Consider the following 20,674-nt stretch of genomic DNA (forward strand, 5'->3'; position numbering starts at 1 on the left):
GAAGTTATGAACCGAAAGTTACGTAATATAAAAGTGGAGAATGAGAAGTTTAAACATGGTACAGTACCTGATCATATGACTGTTTTCTGATTGTTACTAGCATTTAATTATGGGGGAGCCAGGGCAGAGATTCAAAAAGAAGAATGATGTCATCTGATCGCAAGGCATTTAGATCATTTGAGAAACTGCATTCTGGATGGACTGAGAGGAGCAATGTGGGACTCAAAGAGGCCACAGAGGAAGAGATTGTAAGAAACTGACCAAAGAGTAGACAAGCTTTTTATCTGTTGGGACAGAAAGAACAGGTCATATACAGGTCTGTCACATCTTAGGCGCATTTAACATGCGCGATTTAAGCTTTATGTGGTCGGCAAAAACAAACAAAACAAAACAAAAAAAAAGAGAAAAATAACAATTTAAATACTGTTTCTGTAGTGAGGGCGATTCCGCCCGCCATTACATGCAATGTAATTTTGACTATACGCGATTTTCGCTTTAGGCGCTGACTGTGGAATGTAACCCCAGCGTAAGATGAGACAGACCTGTACTTTGATACGTTGTGGAGAAAACAGCACCAGGATTTGACAACAGTGTGGATGTGTGGAAAGGGAAGAGTCAAAGATGACCACTAATGGTGGGAGGCTAACTGAAAGAAATGTGGCTAGAATGCGCCTTGCTATGACAGTTCAGATACTCTGGTACTTAAATACCACAGTGATAGAAATCAGACCTTAGAAATAATATAGACAGACTGTATCAACTACATTTTCTTCTTCCATAACATTTCCAATATATATAGAAAATGTCAAGGGAAAAATTCATAAGGATCACTGGTTATCAAGGCAATAATTCTAAGACACTAGAACTCTGATACATCTCCATTATAAAGGAATAGATACCGTTGCTTACACAAGGGGACTATTGTGAAAAGGTCATGTATAGGCTTTAGTTAGTGAAATCCATTTGAGAATATTTGAATCAAATTTCTTATGTAAGGTGAAAATTTTAAAATGAAGCTGGCCTGGTGCCTACAGCAGAGAAAGATGCCCTGCTCTGACCAGGAGACTGCATTTCCTTCATAACTAGGAACAGACCCCATAAGAACTGAGTCCCAGTTTAGTGCCTTGTCCATTATCGATTACAGCAGTTTAAGGAACAAACACTCAGCCAGCAACTAAACACAAAGGCCAAGTAAATGAAGCATTGATGAAAGGTGTTGATCATACTACTACTATTTTCTGATTGTTACTAATATTTAGTTAAAGATATTTGAAGAGTTTTTAAAGTTATTTAATTAAATTGCTTCCTCAATAAGGGATTTACATATATCTTGAGGCTAGAAATAGGACTGAGATATGTGAATATCTGGCCCAAATTTTTACTTCTTGTCGTGTGTTGGTATATAACTGGGATCGGCAACCTTTGGCATGAGGCCCGCCAGGGGGCCAGTTTGTTTACCTGCCGCGCCTGCAGGTTCGGCCGATCGCGGCTCCCACTGGCCGCGGTTCGCTGCTCCAGGCCAATGGGGGCGGCAGGAAGCAGCGGCCAGCACATGCTTCGGCCCGCGCCGCTTCCCGCAGCCCCCATTGGCGTGGAGCAGCAAACCGCGGCCAGTGGGAACCGCGATCGGCCAAACCTGTGGATGCGGCAGGTAAACAAACTGGCCCAGCCCACCTGAGGGCTTACCCTGGTGGGCTGTGTGCCAAAGGTTGCCAATCCCAGTTATATACCAACACACGACAAGAAGTAAAAATTTGGGCCAGATATTCACATATCTCAGTCCTATTTCTAGCCTCAAGATATATGTAAATCCCTTATTGAGGAAGCAATTTAATTAAATAACTTTAAAAACTCTTCAAATATCTTTAACTAAATATTAGTAACAATCAGAAAATAGTAGTANGCTTCCTCAATAAGGGATTTACATATATCTTGAGGCTAGAAATAGGACTGAGATATGTGAATATCTGGCCCAAATTTTTACTTCTTGTCGTGTGTTGGTATATAACTGGGATTGGCAACCTTTGGCACACAGCCCACCAGGGTAAGCCCTCAGGTGGGCTGGGCCAGTTTGTTTACCTGCCGCATCCACAGGTTTGGCCGATCGCGGTTCCCACTGGCCGCGGTTTGCTGCTCCACGCCAATGGGGGCTGCGGGAAGCGGCGCGGGCCGAAGCATGTGCTGGCCGCTGCTTCCTGCCGCCCCCATTGGCCTGGAGCAGCGAACCGCGGCCAGTGGGAGCCGCGATCGGCCGAACCTGCAGGCGCGGCAGGTAAACAAACTGGCCCCCTGGCGGGCCTCATGCCAAAGGTTGCCGATCCCTGGTATATAAATTCATATTATACTTTAGATAACATTAAGAGGACAGATCCTATAGTACTAAATAAGCATTATAATCATTACCTAGCAACTCCTGACTTGCACCTCCCATCACTGTGTTGGCTTAAACTTTTTCAAACATTCTTCTATCCTTGTGCTACCCTCCCCTCCCCCCGATTGAACTCCTAAATTATTGGGCTAATTGGAAGACCATATTCAGATTTTATTATTAGGAATTTTGTACCTCTGTTTCTCTCACCAGAAGTAAAAAAGGTTGGCTGCATGATTTTAACACAACCAGTTTACAAAGCAGATACATTAGTGTTTGTTATTATTTTTGAGTGCATTTCTGTGCGTTTAATGTTATTTTAAAATGTAATATAAATAATAGCATCTCAAAACAACGTAAAACTCTGACTTTTGAGCATTCAGGCTACCCCACATCTGCTAGCCCATTTACAAGTTTTTTCTATAGGCTAGCTGTCCTACACTATATTTTCTATAAAGTGGTAATGTTATAACATGCTCTTATATACATTTAATTTCCTTATTGAATTGCACATGGATTCCAATTTTGAAGTGAAAATAAAAATAAATCATGTTCAGATATTAATAATATTAAGTTATTTGTCATGAATTAGAGAACTGCTGTTTTTAGAACGGCTGGCATTTTTCTCTGCTGTTATTTTTAAACCCCAGGTATAAACTTGAGTTGATTGTTCTTATTTGTTAGCAAATCTAAAAAATTATGTAATAAGATACAGTTCAGAACTTTACCTCTAGTCTGCCATGCGCACAGCCTAATAACAACAAGTTGGCTCTGTCCCTCTCACTGGAAATAGGAGACCAAGGCCACGCTCCGTCATTAGTCAGTGACCACCAGCAAATGACCATATCTTGGATACAATTTATTGACAGGTGACGTTTTATCCTTCTACTTGCTGGTCCAGGTATATCAATATAAGAAATCTGATGGAGAAAAGAATGCAGGAAATATTTAAAGTTATAAAAACAACATATTGGGAGCATTTACTGCAAGTAAAAATACACCACAGAGGACAATGCATGTACATATATTCATATACGTTACATCTAAATGTAAGAAATCTCTCTCCAGACAGAAAGACACATGCTCGCCCACAATTTTATCTATGGGGAAGGGATTGGGAAGGAGAAGGATGTGAGTTAAGCAGGAATTTACTGCAATGACTCCAATCAATACCAAAATGTACAGTCATGGTTACTTGACAGCATCGACCTACACAGGATTTAAACCCAGCCATATTAAATGACAAGTTCTGTGATGCTGACCAAGGAGCTAAGGCTACTGTTTAAGACACACATCATCAAACATTAAAGACAGCTCACAATGTTGAAAAGAGAATGTTTATTTTCCCCCTAAATTAAGGAATCCAGCCACAAATACCCACTTTGTAACAGACTATATACTTTTCTGCATAATGTGGATGAGCTACAGCATCATGCGTAAAGTTTATGCAGCTCTTGAGAATTGTGCCTCTATTTCTCAGGAAGGATTTGTGGAATTTATTATTCAAACTATGTTATTTTGGAGCATGGTTATTTGAAAACATGAGCAGTGCACCATCTGGGTGACACATGCCAAGGAAATATAGATTGCACCGCATTTCTGCTTAAGGAATTAATGGAAGGTTGATAGCTAGGGGAAAAAAAAAAACTATCTTGCCATTGCTGGTCAGCAATAATCGAACCACTTTCTGGGGATTAAGCGCATGGCTAAGCCTACTGGACCAGACACTAGCAAAGGGCAGGGGGTCTTCTTATCAGAGAAATGCTTCTGGAGCCAGTCTCACTACATGACAGATTGCTTTCATATTCCTGTCTGCAAGGCAACAAAGGATGGCAGTAATGCGATAATGCCAGAGTGCAATGGGTGTTAAGAACCCGTTGCATTTATGTATTGTATTTAGTAAATAATCAGGCTCATCCAAATTGTGATCTCACCACTCAACCAAGGCCATTAAAATCAAGGTTAATGCTTTAATAATCCTTTGCTGTTTTTTATATGGTCAAAAAGAACCCTTTTCTATTTGCATGGTCATAATATTATTGACCTCTTCATCCCCTGAATACACATCAAAAGAAACTGAAATCAAAGTAATTACCAATGTTGTTCTCTCATAGTAAACATTTATCACCTTGTACTCTCTCCTCAATGTTGAGTAAATTGAAATTGACTAAAAAACCACAGAAGGGAAAACTTATAAAGGATCAATGTTTTCAGGAAATTTATCCTGCACTTTTATTTGCCCAAATTCTGTCAATTTAAAAGTAGAAATATATGACATCCATGTAAAGTTTATCCAAGGAATGCTAACGTAACCACTTAGCTTTTATTTTATTATTCAAAAACATGCTGAGGGCATACTTAAATGAAAAATAAAAATACTTTATGGCTAACAAGCACAAATGCAGTCCCAGATATTAATTACAGGGCTGTAATTTTACCAATCATGTATCAGTTAAAAACAATATTATTAGTTTTTTTTTAAACCTTATATATATATATATTAGATGACACCTTCAACACTGACAGTCCTCTTGAGAATAGGGAATTGGTAGTAGTTGGTCTTATGTTTTGCCAGTCTCCAAGACTACATAGTGCTGTTGATTCACATAATAGCTCCAATTATCTTTATTCAAAGTGTCACTGTCTCGATGGGACCAAAGATGGTACTTCTCAGAAAGAAAAAAGATGCAGACAATGATGGGTTCACTTGGGTATATATTGTACACAAATCAAATTTCCAGCTAACTATGAAACATCTGTACAGTTAATACTTCATCAGAAAGTTTGAGTACATTCCAAAGATAAACAGTAAACTCCAAAGCCAAGTCTTTCTATCCTCCTAGTCAGAGACATTCTGAAGAAAAACAAAACTATTTTTCTGCCTCCAAGCATTGAGGCTAAAAATAAAAAACTATCCATAAAACTGAGAAGAAAATAAGCCTGACTGACTCATTATTACTACAATACTGCCTAGAAGTGCCAACCAAGATTGGACACTATTATGTCAGGCACTGAACAAAGACATAGTACGATATGGTCCCCGTACCAAAGAGCTTACAATTTAAAAAGAGACTAGGAGGATATCCTTTTATAAATAAGAACATGAGAATGTAAGAATGGCCACACTGGATAAGATCAATGGTCCATCTACCCCGTATCCTGTCTTCTGACAATGGCCAATGCCAGATTCTTCAAAGGGAATGAACAGAACAGGGAAATCAAGTGATCCATTCTCTGTCGTTCAGTACCAGCATCTGGCAGTCAGAGGCTTAGGGACACCCAGAGCATGGGGTTGCATCCCTGACCATCTTAGTTAATAGCCATTGATGGACCTAACCTTCACAAACTTATCTAATTCTTTTTTTGAACCCAGTTATAGTTTTGGCCTTTGCAACATCCCCTGGCAACAAATTCCACAGATTGACTGTGCATTGTGTGAAGAAGTACTTCCTTTTGTTTGTTTTAAACTTGCTGCCTATTAATTTCATTGGGTAAGCCCTGGTTCTTGTGTTACATGAAGAGCCAAATAACACTTCTTTCTCCACACCATTCATGATTTTACAGACCTCTATCATATCCCACCCCAGTCATCTCTTTTGCAAGCTGAACAGCCCCAGTCTTTTTAATCTCTTCTGTTCTATTACCCTTAATCATTTTTATTGCCCTTCTCTGTATCTTTTCCAATTCTAATATATCTCTTTTGAGATGGTGCAACAGGGAGACACAGAAAGATTAAGTGAATTGCCCAAGGTCACACAGGGAGTCTGTGACAGAGACAAGGATTGACCCGAGAACTTGAGTCCTAGTCCTATGCTTTAACCAAACCTTGTTACATTGGTTTCCTCTGCCCTTTTGACAAAGCTCCCAGCTCCTGTGAATAAGGTAAATGACCAGGAACTGGTTTAGAAAAGAAGGCAACACTGTTATAGTGCCCCAGGCTTCCCACTGAGGAGCATCTTTGAGTCTTATCATTGTTGATTGCAACTCTACTGCTTACCGTGTCTGTGACCTAGTCATTGTACATTGGTTTGACCAAGGTAGTGCAGTTCTGAATATCTGTACTTTATAGGGGCGGCAGGTTTGTATAATTTTTGGTGGTGCCCAGAATGGGTCGAAGTCTCCTCCGCCACACCTGCCTAAGGCTCTGGGACGGAGTTTGGGTGTGGCAGGGGGTTTGCGGTGCAGGCTCTGGGAGAGAATTTGGGTGTGGGAGGGGTGCGGGCTCTGGGATGGAGTTTGGGTGCTGGTGCAGGCTCTCGGCTGGGACAGGGGGTTAGGCTGCAGGAGCGGGTGCGTGAGGAGGTTTGGGGTGCTGGCTGCATGAGGGGGTTTGGGTGCTGGGTGCAGGCTCTGGGCTGGGACAGTGGGTTGGGGTGCGACAGGGGGTGCAGGGCCGGGGATGAGGAGTTTGGGGTGCAGCAGGCAGGCTGCTCTGGGGCTGGGACGGGGGGCCAGAGAGGAGGACTCCCCCAGCCCTCTCCCTGCTGGCGGAAGTGAGCTCCAGGGGAGGGAGGCCCCGGCCCCGCCCGGCCCGACATTCACCCAAGCCCCCCTAGGCTGCTGCTCAGGAGGTCCCACCAGGATAACTCCCCCCCCTCCCCCCGAGTCGACTCGGCATCGCCTGCCGGGGGAGGGAGGGGGAAACTGCCATGCGCCTCCTCTCCCCCGCAGGCGCAGCAGCCACCTCAGCCTGCCCCTGGCGCCGCTCCCTAAATTGTAGCTGGCAGCAGCAGCAGCCAGTGAGGGAGCGCAGTGCGGAGCTGCAGGGGGTAGCTGCCCGCTGCCCAGGGCAGGCAGGGATGCTCGAGGGACGAGCGCAGGGGCGGCAGGCAGGGCCGGGGGGAGACACCCGGCCCCGAACATTGGTGGAGCCGAGCCCCCCGGGCCCTGAATTTGCTGGAGCCCAGGCACCATGGGCTCATATAACTCGCCGCCCTGGGTACTTTACTACAGAAAGCTGACATAACAGTATTGCATTAGTGAATAATACTTTGTGGTGGCTCACACTGCTGCAGTTTAAAGATAATTAAAATTATATTTTGCTGCCTAACTAGTAAGCCTGACACAAAAGAGCATGCCAGTAAAAATGCTAATGCCTTTTTTTCTGTCTGGCCAAAACAGAATCCATAGTCATTCCCACTGATTTCTAGAGCAGTGGCTCTCAACCTTTCCAGATTACTGTACCCCTTTCGGGAGTCTGATTTGTCTCGCGTACCCCAGGTTTCACCTCCAATTAAAAACGACTTGCTTACAAAATCAGACATAAAAATACAAATGTCACAGCACACCGTTACTGAAAAATTGCTTACTTTCTCATTCTGTCTATGTGAAATTTTAGTTTGTACTGACTTCACTAGTGCTTTTTATGTAACCTGTTGTAAAATTAGGCAAATATCTAGATGGTTGATGTACCCCTGGTAGACCTCTATGTACCCCCAGGGGTAGGTGTATCCCTGGCTGAGAACCACTGATCTACAGAAAGCAATGTTAGTATTGTAGATAGAAGTCTTCCAGAAGCTCAGCTGTGTCAGTAAACCACTAAACAAAACAACCCTATTAAGGAACACAGAGGGTATGTCTGGTTTCCTAGCACAGTGAGATGTTTCTATGGATTAGGTTTTCGTTCTTCCCCAAGAAAAAAGTCACCACAGTTAGGTCCAGAAACACGCTTAGTAGTATCCAGAAAAAAACTGTGATATATAAGGATAAAGCTACATCGGAGACGGAGCCCTTACCAGGAAATGATCATGGTTCAGCTCATTACAGTTTCTCAGTTAAAGTTTAGGGGCATAGAGATCATCAATCTTGCTTCTAAAGTAGCAACCTTAACAAATACCTATAGGCAAGGCACAAGTGTGCATCATTTTAAAGTACAGTACGTATCAGCTCAGTTCCTAGTGAACAGTGAACTGTCTCAAATCCACGTTACAGAGGTTGGCTCAATCTCGCAAACACAAGTCACTGCTGAAAAGAGGCCTTGAGCTGAAACAGCCTGGAAAATGTATTACTCACCCTAGCAGAAAGTATTCCTACCTTGAAAGTTAAAATGTGCTATGACAAAACTTAAATTAAACACATCCTTGAAAAAGCCTGCTATATAGATGCAAATGCTCATATACAAAGAAACAAATTACCTGGAGGTGATCAGGAGGAAAATACTAGCTAGCACAAGGTTGTTTCTCTTAATATTTATCCAGATTGTAATAAGTGCAAACTCCCTCCGCTTGCTTACTACATATCTTCCTAGCCTTTTGGGAAAGATGGTTCTCTGTCCTCTATTCTTGCAGTGAATTAGAAACTTCAACCTTTCTGTTTGAAGCTAATGGCCTTCAAAGAGAACCTGGAGGATTATTATCATTGTTTATATTGCACTAGTGCCTACAGGTCCCAGCTGAGGTCAAGGCCCCATTGTACTAAAAGACAAAGAGGTTATAATCCAAATAGACAAACGCCAGGAGAAAGGGAGTATTACAATCCTCATTTTACAGCTGGGGAACTGAGCTACAGAGAGATTAAGCCATGTGGCCAATGGAACTGTACTCATGTCTTTCAAGTTCTAGTCCAGTGCTTTACCCATAAAGCCACCCTCTCTCCCATACACCTAGGGAATGAGCATTGTAACTAGAGGGAAAATTATGGCTTCTACAAACAATAGTAACACAGCAGCAGCAGATTCACATGGCTATGATGTATCCATGGTGGTGTGTAGAAGGGACTTCCATCTTGAATGGTCTCTTGCACGTCTGCTTCCTTTGACAAGAGTCAGTTTGAGAGGATTTACAGTTCTTAAATCCCCCCAGAATTGCATCTTCAAACCTCATTGACGGCTGGCCTCATGCTCTGCTTCCTTCAACCTCAGCTCTACAAACCTTCTGTAAGAGCATACCTCCTTCTGCATGTTGAACATGACCCCACCATTGCAGTCATCTTGATCTCAGCTGGTGCAAGACTGCAACTTGCTGGGATCATCTAAGTGTTTCCTCATTTGTGACAAAAATCAAATCAACCTAACTTTTTTGTTTCCTCTCCTCAGCTGTTTTTAATGGCCAAGGTTCTGCTCCATACAACCCGGGTTGCCATCACTACTGCACTGAATATTCATATCTTAGTTGTAACACAGACATCCCGCCACCCAATCAGAGGCCTCTGAAGATGCTGAAATGTGTCCAATGTGATCCAACGTGCGACTCCTCCAGTTACAGAAGTGTCTGCTGTCAACCGACTACTCAGATAGATAAAACTATTCACCCATTCAATGTCATTGTCCTCTACATATCATGCCAGCAGGTCATTAGCTTCCATTTTATAGGAGGCATGGATAGCTTTGGTTTTATCACCCTGCCATTTTTTGCAGCTCTTCCAGCATTAGCTATAGTTGGTCCGTAGTCTCTCCAATATCATCCACATACTCAAGATCTTCTACAGATGAATAATTAAATTTCACACCTCCTACTTCGGCCTCAGTCAGCTTTGTAGCAATCTTTAAACTAAATAACTGTAACAATCTTACACTAAATGTATGAAAAATTGGACCCTTATTGGCATTTAGATATTTTCTGACTTTGCAATAACAGTCCATTTTTAGAATGTAAAGTATTTTGATTAGAATGGCAGGTAAAGAACTATGTCAAAGACCAGCATTTTACTGTGCAATACTCTATCCGTCAGTGCTAGTGGTCCATAACATAAAGTTACTACGGTATTTACAGACATCATTGACAGCTATACCTTAAAATCCAAGGATGAGAGTTTTTCCAGTCTTTTGTTTACATCAGGAGAACCTGTCTTCTTTGTAAACTGAATGAAGCAGAGTTTGTTTTGCTCCCAAAATGACAAGATGATGAAACTGTCTGTAAGAACAGCTGAAAAACAAATAAAAATTGTCACCACTGTAATACCTGCTACCAATAACAAAACAAATTACTGAGTTCTCCACTGAGACACTGCAAAAAGCAATTTTTTCAAGACCACGTCTTAAATATTACATTGAAGCCTGTGTAATCTCCTAAAAGACATCAATGTGTCATCTTGCCAGGACCTTCTTGGAAATGAGAAATAAAGCTTAGGGAGTACTCAGATTAAATAAAACTGAATAAATTATCTTATACCAAGTTATCACTCTAATCAGACATATGTTTTATTCCCACCCCCCCATCTGCATCTTGGTACCTTCCTCAGTCCCTTGCCCAAAGCAACTCCCATTGATATTTTGGGATTGTGGCTTTGTACAACATTGTTTGCATTTGGGCTGGTCAAATGCAAATCATTATTTGAATTGGATTTGGTAATTTCAAGAATAAACAATAAGTGATGTAACAGCAGTAAGATTCCAGATGCTACCACAGCAGTCAAGAATGTTGTTCCTTATAATACTTTTGCTATGGGCAAAAATGAACCCGTTGAAAGCTTAACACATGACATTCTGCCTCTGTGCTCTTGATCTAAACCACATGCATGTCTAAAAGTGGATGTACTCCCTTGAAGTCTGGAAAATGCCTATGGAATCACAATTGTGTTACCATATAGTATAAATAGAAATATTTAAATGTAAAATAAATTAACTAGCACTACAAACAGAGAAAACACAGGTGAACAAAGAAAATGAGCGATACAACACTGCCAACAATTTAGGGGTTCCCCCAAACATTGCACTGCTCTCTGAACTGTGAACACCTGTAAGAGAATATCTGAGTGTTCAGACAGCCAATGGATGGTTAGTACCAGCTGGCTGAAAATTCCTCTTTGGACAGAACCATGACTATAGTCAAAACGGTGAGATTTATTTTCAAGAATTAAATGCAGAAACCTATACGAAAGGGACACCATCAGGTAAAAAAAAATTAAATAAATTACCTGGTTAAAAAATTCAATTAAAAAATGCCTTGCATTTGTGACTAAGACCCTAGATTCTTAAATATATAAGAATTTTTATAACATACTTTTAATAATTGATATTGATAGCGTATTCTTGCATTATACTCCACTTGAACAAAGAAAATAAACTAGTCAGCTTTGCTTTTGTTTGCAGTCTGTTTTACAGCCAGCTGCACTTTCAGATTGTCAGGTATTAGCACAATGCTACAACATTTGGTATGCAAATGTCAAAGGAAAATGTTTGGATTTAAACAAACTGTGATCACTGATATTTAAAAATTTCATAAAAGCAACTCTGTTAATACTAAGTTTTGAAACAAAACTTTGGGCCTAAACTACCTGACATTGCCCCTCTGATGCAACAGTTGAGATTTTAACACACACAAGAGAATTCAAAGTTATAGACATGGCTCTTTGTATATATGCAATTACATACACTGTATTACTAGAAATAAACTTTAACATATATTTATGCTACACTAGAGATAGGCCTACATCAAACCTCACAAAACTCCTGAAATTTTGGTCTAAAGACAGACTAGGGGTCGGGGACCCATGAGCAGGTGGGAGTGGTGAATAGAGAAAGTTGGTTCTTCAGTCTCAGCAAAGCTCTGGTTGCCTGGGTTTTGGCTGAAGGGGCGGGGAACAGGAAAGGTGACTCTTATTGTTTAGACTGGCAGCACAGCTGGGTCATTCAGAGACACCTGGTGATAGCTAGGGTGCAAAGCTAAATTATAGGATTGGGTGTGGGAAAAGATTTCAAGAGAGGGTTGGGTGGAAAAGGAGGGGGTATAAGATATTATCAAAGGGATTGCCGTCCATTCATAATTCTTCTTTCCTGAATCAGGCATACATTCAGGACATTCAGTTGCCATCAATACCTATAAATCTGGAGTATCTGCTTAGATGAGCACACCCAGGAAAAGGCCTACTTCCTGCACCAGATTAGGCCTAAAACAATGGTCAATCCTGGTTATATCATTGCTCACAGAGCCCCTTAAAGAAAATTGGAATGCTGCTTTACAGGGTCATAATACCCCAGCAAGCTTTTGAATATTAGGTAGGGTATCGGGCTATGAATCCAGCACATGCCTGTCATGAGACCACAATGTCTCAACAGAATTTAGGCATTTTGAAATGTCAAGAGCCATGGACGGTAGTTATGACAATCCTGCCTGTTCTGAGAGTTGTGTGGCTTTGATTTATGTAAATGGCGTCTTTTTCCATACCAAACTTTTCTTTATTTAGCTAATTCTATTCTACGTTATAACACAATATAATAAACTAAACTTACAACAAATAAGTCTGTCTCTCCTTCAGAGTTGCAGCCACAAACTTTTACATATTCCATAGATCAAAATTATATTTAATAAAATATTACGGTTAAATGGCTAAACACTCAAAAGTCAGGAAATATTAAAGTTAAGGTTATATATGCAACCTTAGTTCTGCACCTTGTGGATGCATTATGTTACAATCTATAATTTTAGGATGGCATACTACTTCTCAAGCCATATAATATAATCATAAAAGTTATACACATTTGTGGCATATTGTAATATTTCCCATTTTTCTACATATATCATTGTTAAAATGGACTGATATCTTTGGATTTAGGCTCCTTATATATTAAACATCATTGAACAATGAGAAATTATTTTAATGAGTTTGTTAGAACCCACATACTAGTTTATTTTCAATCATCAGCAGAGGCTTCCTTAAGTGCAGTTCACAAGAGAAGGAAGTTAACTATAAAGCTATTTCTTTGTGAATTTAGGTGGCTTTGTATGGCAGCAGATTTCCATACTCTTTGTTGTATATTTAGGCCCTGATCCTGCACTCTGATTCATGTAGATGGACCCCAGTGCCCAGGCAAACCTCCACTGACTTCAATGGGGTTTTGCCTGGGCATGTCTGTCACTTTGAGTCAGTTTGGAGGATCGGGGCCTAAATCTATAGCGTGTTAAGTGAATTTCTTGGGCTTTAATCTGATATTGAGCTGATTCGAATTTGGCAACAGATCTTTTCTCACCCCCAGGTATTCTTGTCAGTCCTCAGAATGTATGATTGGACATTGCTGTTGTAAATAAGTTAGCTCCACATGCATGTGCAGCATATTCATTCTTTGCTGCACACTTTATGATAGCAAAAAGAAAAAAAAACCTCCAAACCAAACCAAATATAAAACAGACTCTAAAAGCCTCACAATTAGGGCAAATTCAACCTAATATCTTCCAGAGAAATTTCTTCTGTACATCGTTTTGCAAAATTTCAACTCCTATTGTCTGGGCAATAGAGAGCTCCAAAAAGTTCACAAGAATTTACTTTTTAAAATAGAAAAAAAAAATTTTCTCTCTCTGACTGTTAAGATTTATTAATTTGAAAGAATGATTAGACTTAAGTAATTTTTAATTTTAAAAAAGCTCTGAAAAAAGTATACAAGCCAGGGAATTCTAAACGACCGTCAGAGCACCTAAGTCCCTTTGTGAATCTGGCCCTATAACCCCAAACATCAAAAGGAGCTCTCATGCACTCATACATATGCTTGGACTGTAGCTTTCTTTGAGTATTCAGAGTAAAATTCACATCTGCTCAGACTCAAACTGAAATTGCATATTCTTGGTCATTCAGATGCCAGGGTACTAATGTTCGATTACAGTTCTCAGTGGAGGTTTGCAGTGGAACATTAACAAAATAAAAATAAAGACTTTCCTATGACGAGGTTCTTGAAAACTGACGTATTTCATATACCGTGGATTTTTAAATAAACGTGTCTCATTGCAATAGCAGTCATTAATAAATTAGAAATATTGATTTCCTGGGAGCTGGCAATCTAGAAATGCAGCCGGTACAGCTCAATACGTGCATGGCTATCCTGCCATTTTTGATAACTGAGCATTTTGTATATGTAAAAATCTGGTGTAATTATTTCATTATTATCTGCTTCTGTCACTTTTCCCTGTATAGGAAGTAAGCATGCCAACAATTGCATGCGCTAGTGTTTAAAATGTGTAAGAAAATGAATTTTAGAAAATCCATTCAATATTTGACAAGACTGAAAACTTCGATGTTAAGTATTATTCCCAAACTGTTCTTGGTCCTGAGGGTTCTAACTATGGCATTACATGCAATTAGTTGTTGTGTTTGCAAGTCCCCAGTGGCAATAATTAGTCTACCTGTTCACATACTATTTCTCCTGCTCTATTGTTAATGTAGGCAATTGATTTGCACATGGGTGTAATTACCATCACTGATGGTGTCGGAGATGAGCTTCCCTGCCAGGGTCCTGTCAATCACCACTTTCTCCAGCTGTGGCCCAGAAAGGCTTAGGGACACCAGTACACCTGAATGAAAGAGGAGCTAAATCCAAGAAGCCAGAAAATCAGACATCAGGAAACAATAATCAAGAAACTTGAATGTTCCAAAGTACATACTAACATCCCTCTCTGATATATGGTAATCTAATTTACAAAAGAACAAGAAGTCTTTTATCTTGGCCAACAAAATATATTATACGCACTATGAAAGCTTTATCAACGAAAAAGAGAAACAGGATGAAAAAGCAAAAGAGAAATGTACTGCGACATGTGTACAATAACTATTTATGCTGATCACTTCAAAACTATGGGCCCAAAATCTCCATATGTTGCATGGATTATACAGAATTCAGATGCTGAAACTTGTGATTGAAATCTTGCCCTGTACGGATAAAGAGGCCAGTCTTATCAGCAAGTGTATTTTTAAGTACCAAAGACACATAATGTTGCCTTTTTTCCCTGCTGCATTTCATTCCTCAGAAAAAACATAGTTAACGCTGTAGTATGCTTTATGTAACATTTTCATGTCTATAGACATTTTAAAAACTAAAGCCAAGATTTTCAGAAGTGTTTAGTGATTTTGGATGCCTCAATTCTTGGATGCTCAACTTGACACACATAAAAGGGATCTGATATTCAGAGGTGGGTGCACAGCACATTAGTGTCCTATCTTTTCTTATGTGTTTGTACTGCACTGAGCAAATTTGGGTCTTTGGGTGCTACCGCTATATAAATATTTAATAATTATAAAAAATAACGTCATATCCTCAGTCATCAGATGCTCTAAAAGTTGCACTTGAACTTTAATTTCACCTCAGTTGCACACAGACATTTAAAACATCAGATTTCTTCCATCCCTATTATCTTTAATCATTCATGTGCTTTTAAATGCATATAATGGTGTCTAGATACCCCAGTGATGGGCACCTAATGAATTCACACATTAATGATGTTGTCTGGCATGAGGTCTCAGAGGCCTCCCAATAAAGAAGCAACTTAAAGCCTAAATACAGGCAGGAGAGTGTCTCAGGCACATTTCGGAGTTAATCAAACATCCCTATTAAAGTCACCTCTATTAAGCGGCACAGACTGTACTGCAAACTGAGTCACAAGGAACAGCAGTCCTTTTTGATGCCATAGCTTGGATAAGGGGTGCTGCTTGGTGAGAGGGACAAGCGAAGCTTTGTTTTTGCCTAATTAAATCGCAAAACGCAGTAAGAGTTTGAATTAAATCCACCATTGCAAAGTAATGCAGAATAAAGATCGAAGACCTCAGCTCCACTGTCAGCTGACGCTACTGTGCCAGGGTACTGCAGCATAAGTAGTAGGTAAAATCACTATTATGCTAAAATATATTTTCTGGAATATCTTGATAAAAAGGGGCTGAGCTAAGGGTAATTTGGGTCTCTTTGCCCATATATGGACTAACTGGCTACCAAAATTTGGGGGGAGGGATAGCTCAGTGGTTTGAGCATTGGCCTGCTCATCCCAGGATTGTGAGTTTAATCCTTAAGGGGGCCATTTAGGGATCTAGGGCAAAAATCTGTCTGGGGATTGGTCCTGCTTTGAGTAGGAGATTGGACTAGATGACCTCCTAAGGTCCCTTTCAGCCCTGATATTCTATTTAAAAAAAATTTAGGTGTTTGTATTTTTTACAGTACCCTTAACATGTATATGTCTGTGAAAAAGCATTGAAGAAAATCAGCAATGTGAGTTTGATCCCCTGGTGTACCACAGCACTGCTCAGTGCATCTGGGGGGAGGGTATTTAACTGGCATTATGCCACCTTCCCTTCTCCCACTGTATTGGCATATATGGGCTCAAAGATTCAGAGGTGTTAATATGACTCTGTCACTGTCAAACATTAAACAGTTGTAATCAGTTTTGGGGTCTGCTATACAGAGACCTCAGCAGATTAGTACCATGGCAAACACAGCATTAAAAATCTTTTTAAGCTTTTATTAAAGACACAGAAAAGAAGACAAAACAGTTAAAGCCTTTGAAATGTAAACTATTAAGGAAGGCTCTCATTTTAACAACATTTCTTGTTCCCCTTCCCTTGAGCTGGAGAGGTTTTAGAAGGAAAACCCTCCCTAGCTGACAGTCTTTTAGACAGCATTAAAGGCAGCAACAACTCTCCTTTTTGGGGAAAAGACAAGAAGTTAGTTGAGATAGTCTGGAGCCATTCTTTTTGTTGCTGTTCTTAAAGTCCAATCCTGTTTTCTTGAAGACAAAACAAGACAAACACACACAAAAGGGGAAAGAAAAGAACAGAACAGATTTTAAAAATGTAGTTTTTGTCTCTGGTGCTCTCTCTCACTTGCAACCTCATGGCTGGAAAACACAGACACAGCACTCTGTCTTATTAACCACCCAAGAGACGAGGCAAATGTGTACCAACATTGGGTACTTAGGACCTTGCTTTTGGCTGCCTTTCTGGTCACAGACTAACAAAATGTTGCAAAATACAGTCTTGGCCAGGTAACCCAGAGTCTTATTAGACAGAAGGCAAAAGCAGAGGACTAGGAAAGAGAAGAAATAAGATGGGGAAGGAAAAGAACATCTTTCGGGACTAGGACAACGAAGGCCCAACGGTGTCAGAGTGGATCCTGGCATCCCGGAGATGATGGGGTTGGGAGCCATAATGGTGAGGCTTGTTCCTTCCTGTTCTCCCATCTTTCAGTCAGCCGGGATCCATAGCCGCTAATTTCCCCCTCAAAGTCTCTTTCTGAGGACCTCCAAAGGGAGTGATGAGTGAAATAGCCCATCCCTCATTATTTTGTCCACCAATTAAAACTAATTTCCAACACACCAATTTTGGTTCACTGATTTCCGGCCCCACATTTTATATGTTTACCAAGCGTGATCTCTGAACAGTCCTTGAATTAGATCAGTAAGCCTTTTTGTGTAGACCAATTCAGTTCATTTGTCTCCCTTTTACACCTTTCCCCACCAACATTCATTGTTATAGATTATTGTAACACATTATAAACTTTTACCTACTTTCCCACGGTTAGGCTCACAATATCCCTCTGATTATCGCACTAGACCCACTTAAATGCCTGGTGCAGAAGAGTAGGGGGATGCGGAGGTCCTCCTCCCCAGTGGTAAGCTAATAAAGTTACAGCCTGCTGCTTAAATTTAGCCCTGTGTCTGTCTTCATTCAAATGTGTGTCCCGATCAACTCTGTAGGATCTCTTCTGCCAGCATGGATCGCTGGACCACATTGTGCTCTGGTCCCACCCCTTATGCCACCTCTTCCAGAGACAGAAGTAGCTGGTTATGCCAGCCTGAAACCTGCTGAGATTTCCTCTATATCAGAGGGGTCTTCAGCTGTTGCATTAAGGCAACCTTAAGTCCTCTTTGCATCACTGGAGAAGCACAAAGAGGACTTACCAGGGGCCAAGGATCCAGGATTGTATTTATATTTCTAATTTAAATATTTATATTTTTAGAATTCTATATTTTAAAAATGTGATGCCAGGCAAATGCTTGCTTTTCTAATAGATGTTATCATAATAACCCACGTCTACTCTATGTCACAGGTGTGAAACAAACATTGATGTACAGCATGCTGTTAGATGGAATACCAGGCAGAACTTCCTTGCAGTGAGATCTATTAAATTGTATAATAGTTTCCAGAGGAAGCAGCAGGAGCACCATTACTTTAGACTTTTAAAAATGAACTGCAAAAGCAGTAGGAAATATACAGTTGGGAGCAAACCTGGATTGTAAATGGCCTGGATTAGATGACCTCAGACCATCTCTAATTCATATGAACCTATTATGTCGTCAGATACAGCAGATATTTTCATTTATGAATTTTCTTTCTGAGTTTTGTATTTTCCACATTTTGATTGAAAGGGAAGAGAATGAAAGATTTCATTTGACTGTGCTGAAGTATAGGAAGCAATAGGGACAGGAATTTGATTATCTCACCTGCCTATCGCTGTTGGCTTTCTCTCTCATCTATGCCCCTACCTTTGCAAAATGGCAGTTATACACATCTTAATGAATGAGTATAAATGTTATGCACCCTGCAGCACTGAACAGAACAACATATAAACAAATGAACTATTTCCCTCTTTTCTTTATTAATATTTTTAACCAAAAACTCTCCACTCCATCTCTTTCCTGCTAACTTATATTAGGTTTTAAAAACTAATTGGCATGACATTTCAAATACAAACTAAACATACCAGACATGCAAAACAAATACATTAAAAGCAGAAGAAATTTTTTTTTGTAACCTCCTATCCTGACAAAGATGAATATTGTGTTAGTCTGAAAGCACATACAATATTTCAAGAGAGTCCCAGTCATGAAAGATGTCCTTTAAGGTTCTGTCCTAGTAAAAATGTTAGACACAGTCACACGCCTGTAGCTTTTATTACAACTTTTCAAAACTTCAATTTATCCTTATGTTGCAGTTAGACTAGATAAAATCACAATTTATTTCCAACTTGCTAACGTGAGTCCAGCAAGGTCTGACTACAGTTAGTTATAACTGTCTAATGAATAAAGCTAAAAAAGTAGAGGGGAAAAATTGACCAAATTAAACGACGAGAACAAAAAGGAATACATTTACCACGAGAAATTCTCCATAATCTTCTGAATTGTGCAAACTCTAAAAAGCCAGGGATTATCTAGTAAGCAAAAATGTTAGTCTGCAACAGAAGAGCAAAACACCCCAAATCCTTCAGTTCCAAACTGGAGGGAGATTTGAATAAAGGGGGTTGTGTAAATAAATTCCCTGCTCTACAACTTCCTATGCTTGGGAGTCAATCTTTCTTTTCATCCAGGAAAAGTTCCTACAACCTTAGGGCATAAGAAATTTCCCCTTCTCCAAAGGTGAGATGCTGTAGTGCTCTGCATTTACCTGAGACAAGAGGGCAGTGGGATAAACCAGGTGAATCAGAGGTCTGTTGGCAGCTTCTCCCTATTTTACAGGGTAGAGATATCCACCACGTCTCTCTAGATAACAGCTGGGAAGAATGCTTTTTGGTTTGTGACCCCATTCAGTCAGCAAGAAAGGTACCTTCCACCTCTCAGATGACTATATTACGGTATCAAAGCTACATGATTGTTATTTTGTTGCATCTAAATTGTCCATCTTATATACTTATGGATCTAGACCAGTGGTTTTCAACCTTTTTTCATTTGCAGACTTGTTGAAAAACCACTGTGCTATGGTAACAACAACCTTTCACGGACCCCTTAGACATAGTCTGCAGACCCCCAGGGGTCCCCGGACCACAGGTTGAAAAGCACTGATCTAGACATTTCTAATGTGGCCATTACCCTGCTATTAAGAGGCACCAAGGTACATTAGATACATCCACTGCTGTGCAACTCAGATACCGGTTGTCATCATGCTCACACACTGATTTGGAAGTCTATGTGCTTTTAAAGGCATAGTGCCAAAACTGCCCTGGCCCTCCGCTCAAAAGTACATGTGCATCATGTGTCCTCCAGTTCTCTCTCCTGCTTTCCTTCAAGCTCCGTAGCTAAGTCTGGATCCCTCTTGTTGCGGTTTACCAACAGACCTTCAATAGTAATGTTTCTTCAGGGAGAGCACGAATCTTTTGCACCTCCCTATACGAAGTAGATGCAGAATGCCACTAGGCAACTCTCTCTGCCACAAGAGCTTCAGGAAATCACACAGAAGCTTCCTGGCTGCTTGCTTCTTGCCCCAACCCCTGCTGCAGCCACACTACAGTCTGTACTGGGCTATCTTGATTATCACTTCAAAAGTTTTTTTCTCTCTTACTTAATTGGCCTCTCAGAGTTGGTAAGACAACTCCCACCTTTTCATGCTCTCTGTATGTGTATGTATATCTCCTCAATATAGGTTCCATTCTATGCATTAGAAGAAGTGGGCTGTAGCCCACAAAAGCTTATGCTCAAATAAATTTGTTAGTCTCTATAAATAAATAAATATGGAGATATACCTATCTCATAGAACTGGAAGGGACCTTAAAAGGCCATTGAGTCCGGTCTGCTGCCTTCACTAGCAGGAGCAAGTACTGATTTTTGCCCCAGATCCCTAAGTGGCCCCCTCAAGGACTGAACTCACAACCCTGGGTTTAGCAGGCCAATGCTCAAACCACTGAGC

At 40.5% G+C, this 20,674-nt stretch overlaps 1 protein-coding gene across 1 annotated transcript in view; it reads right to left on the reverse strand.

Annotated features, from left to right (window-relative positions):
• The window catches only part of WDPCP (WD repeat containing planar cell polarity effector), a 250,030-nt gene that overhangs the window by 127,993 nt on the left and 101,363 nt on the right, over positions 1–20,674 (reverse strand). The window contains exons 7-9 of the mRNA XM_034764195.1: positions 14,488–14,602; positions 10,097–10,230; positions 3,097–3,288 (exon numbers count right to left, since the gene is read on the reverse strand). Of these exons, the coding sequence (XP_034620086.1) occupies positions 3,097–3,288; positions 10,097–10,230; positions 14,488–14,602 (441 nt within the window). The remainder of the gene's footprint in view (positions 1–3,096; positions 3,289–10,096; positions 10,231–14,487; positions 14,603–20,674) is intronic.

This window comes from Trachemys scripta, chromosome 3 (assembly GCF_013100865.1).
Source record: "Trachemys scripta elegans isolate TJP31775 chromosome 3, CAS_Tse_1.0, whole genome shotgun sequence".
In the NCBI taxonomy this organism is placed as follows: Eukaryota; Metazoa; Chordata; order Testudines; family Emydidae; genus Trachemys; species Trachemys scripta.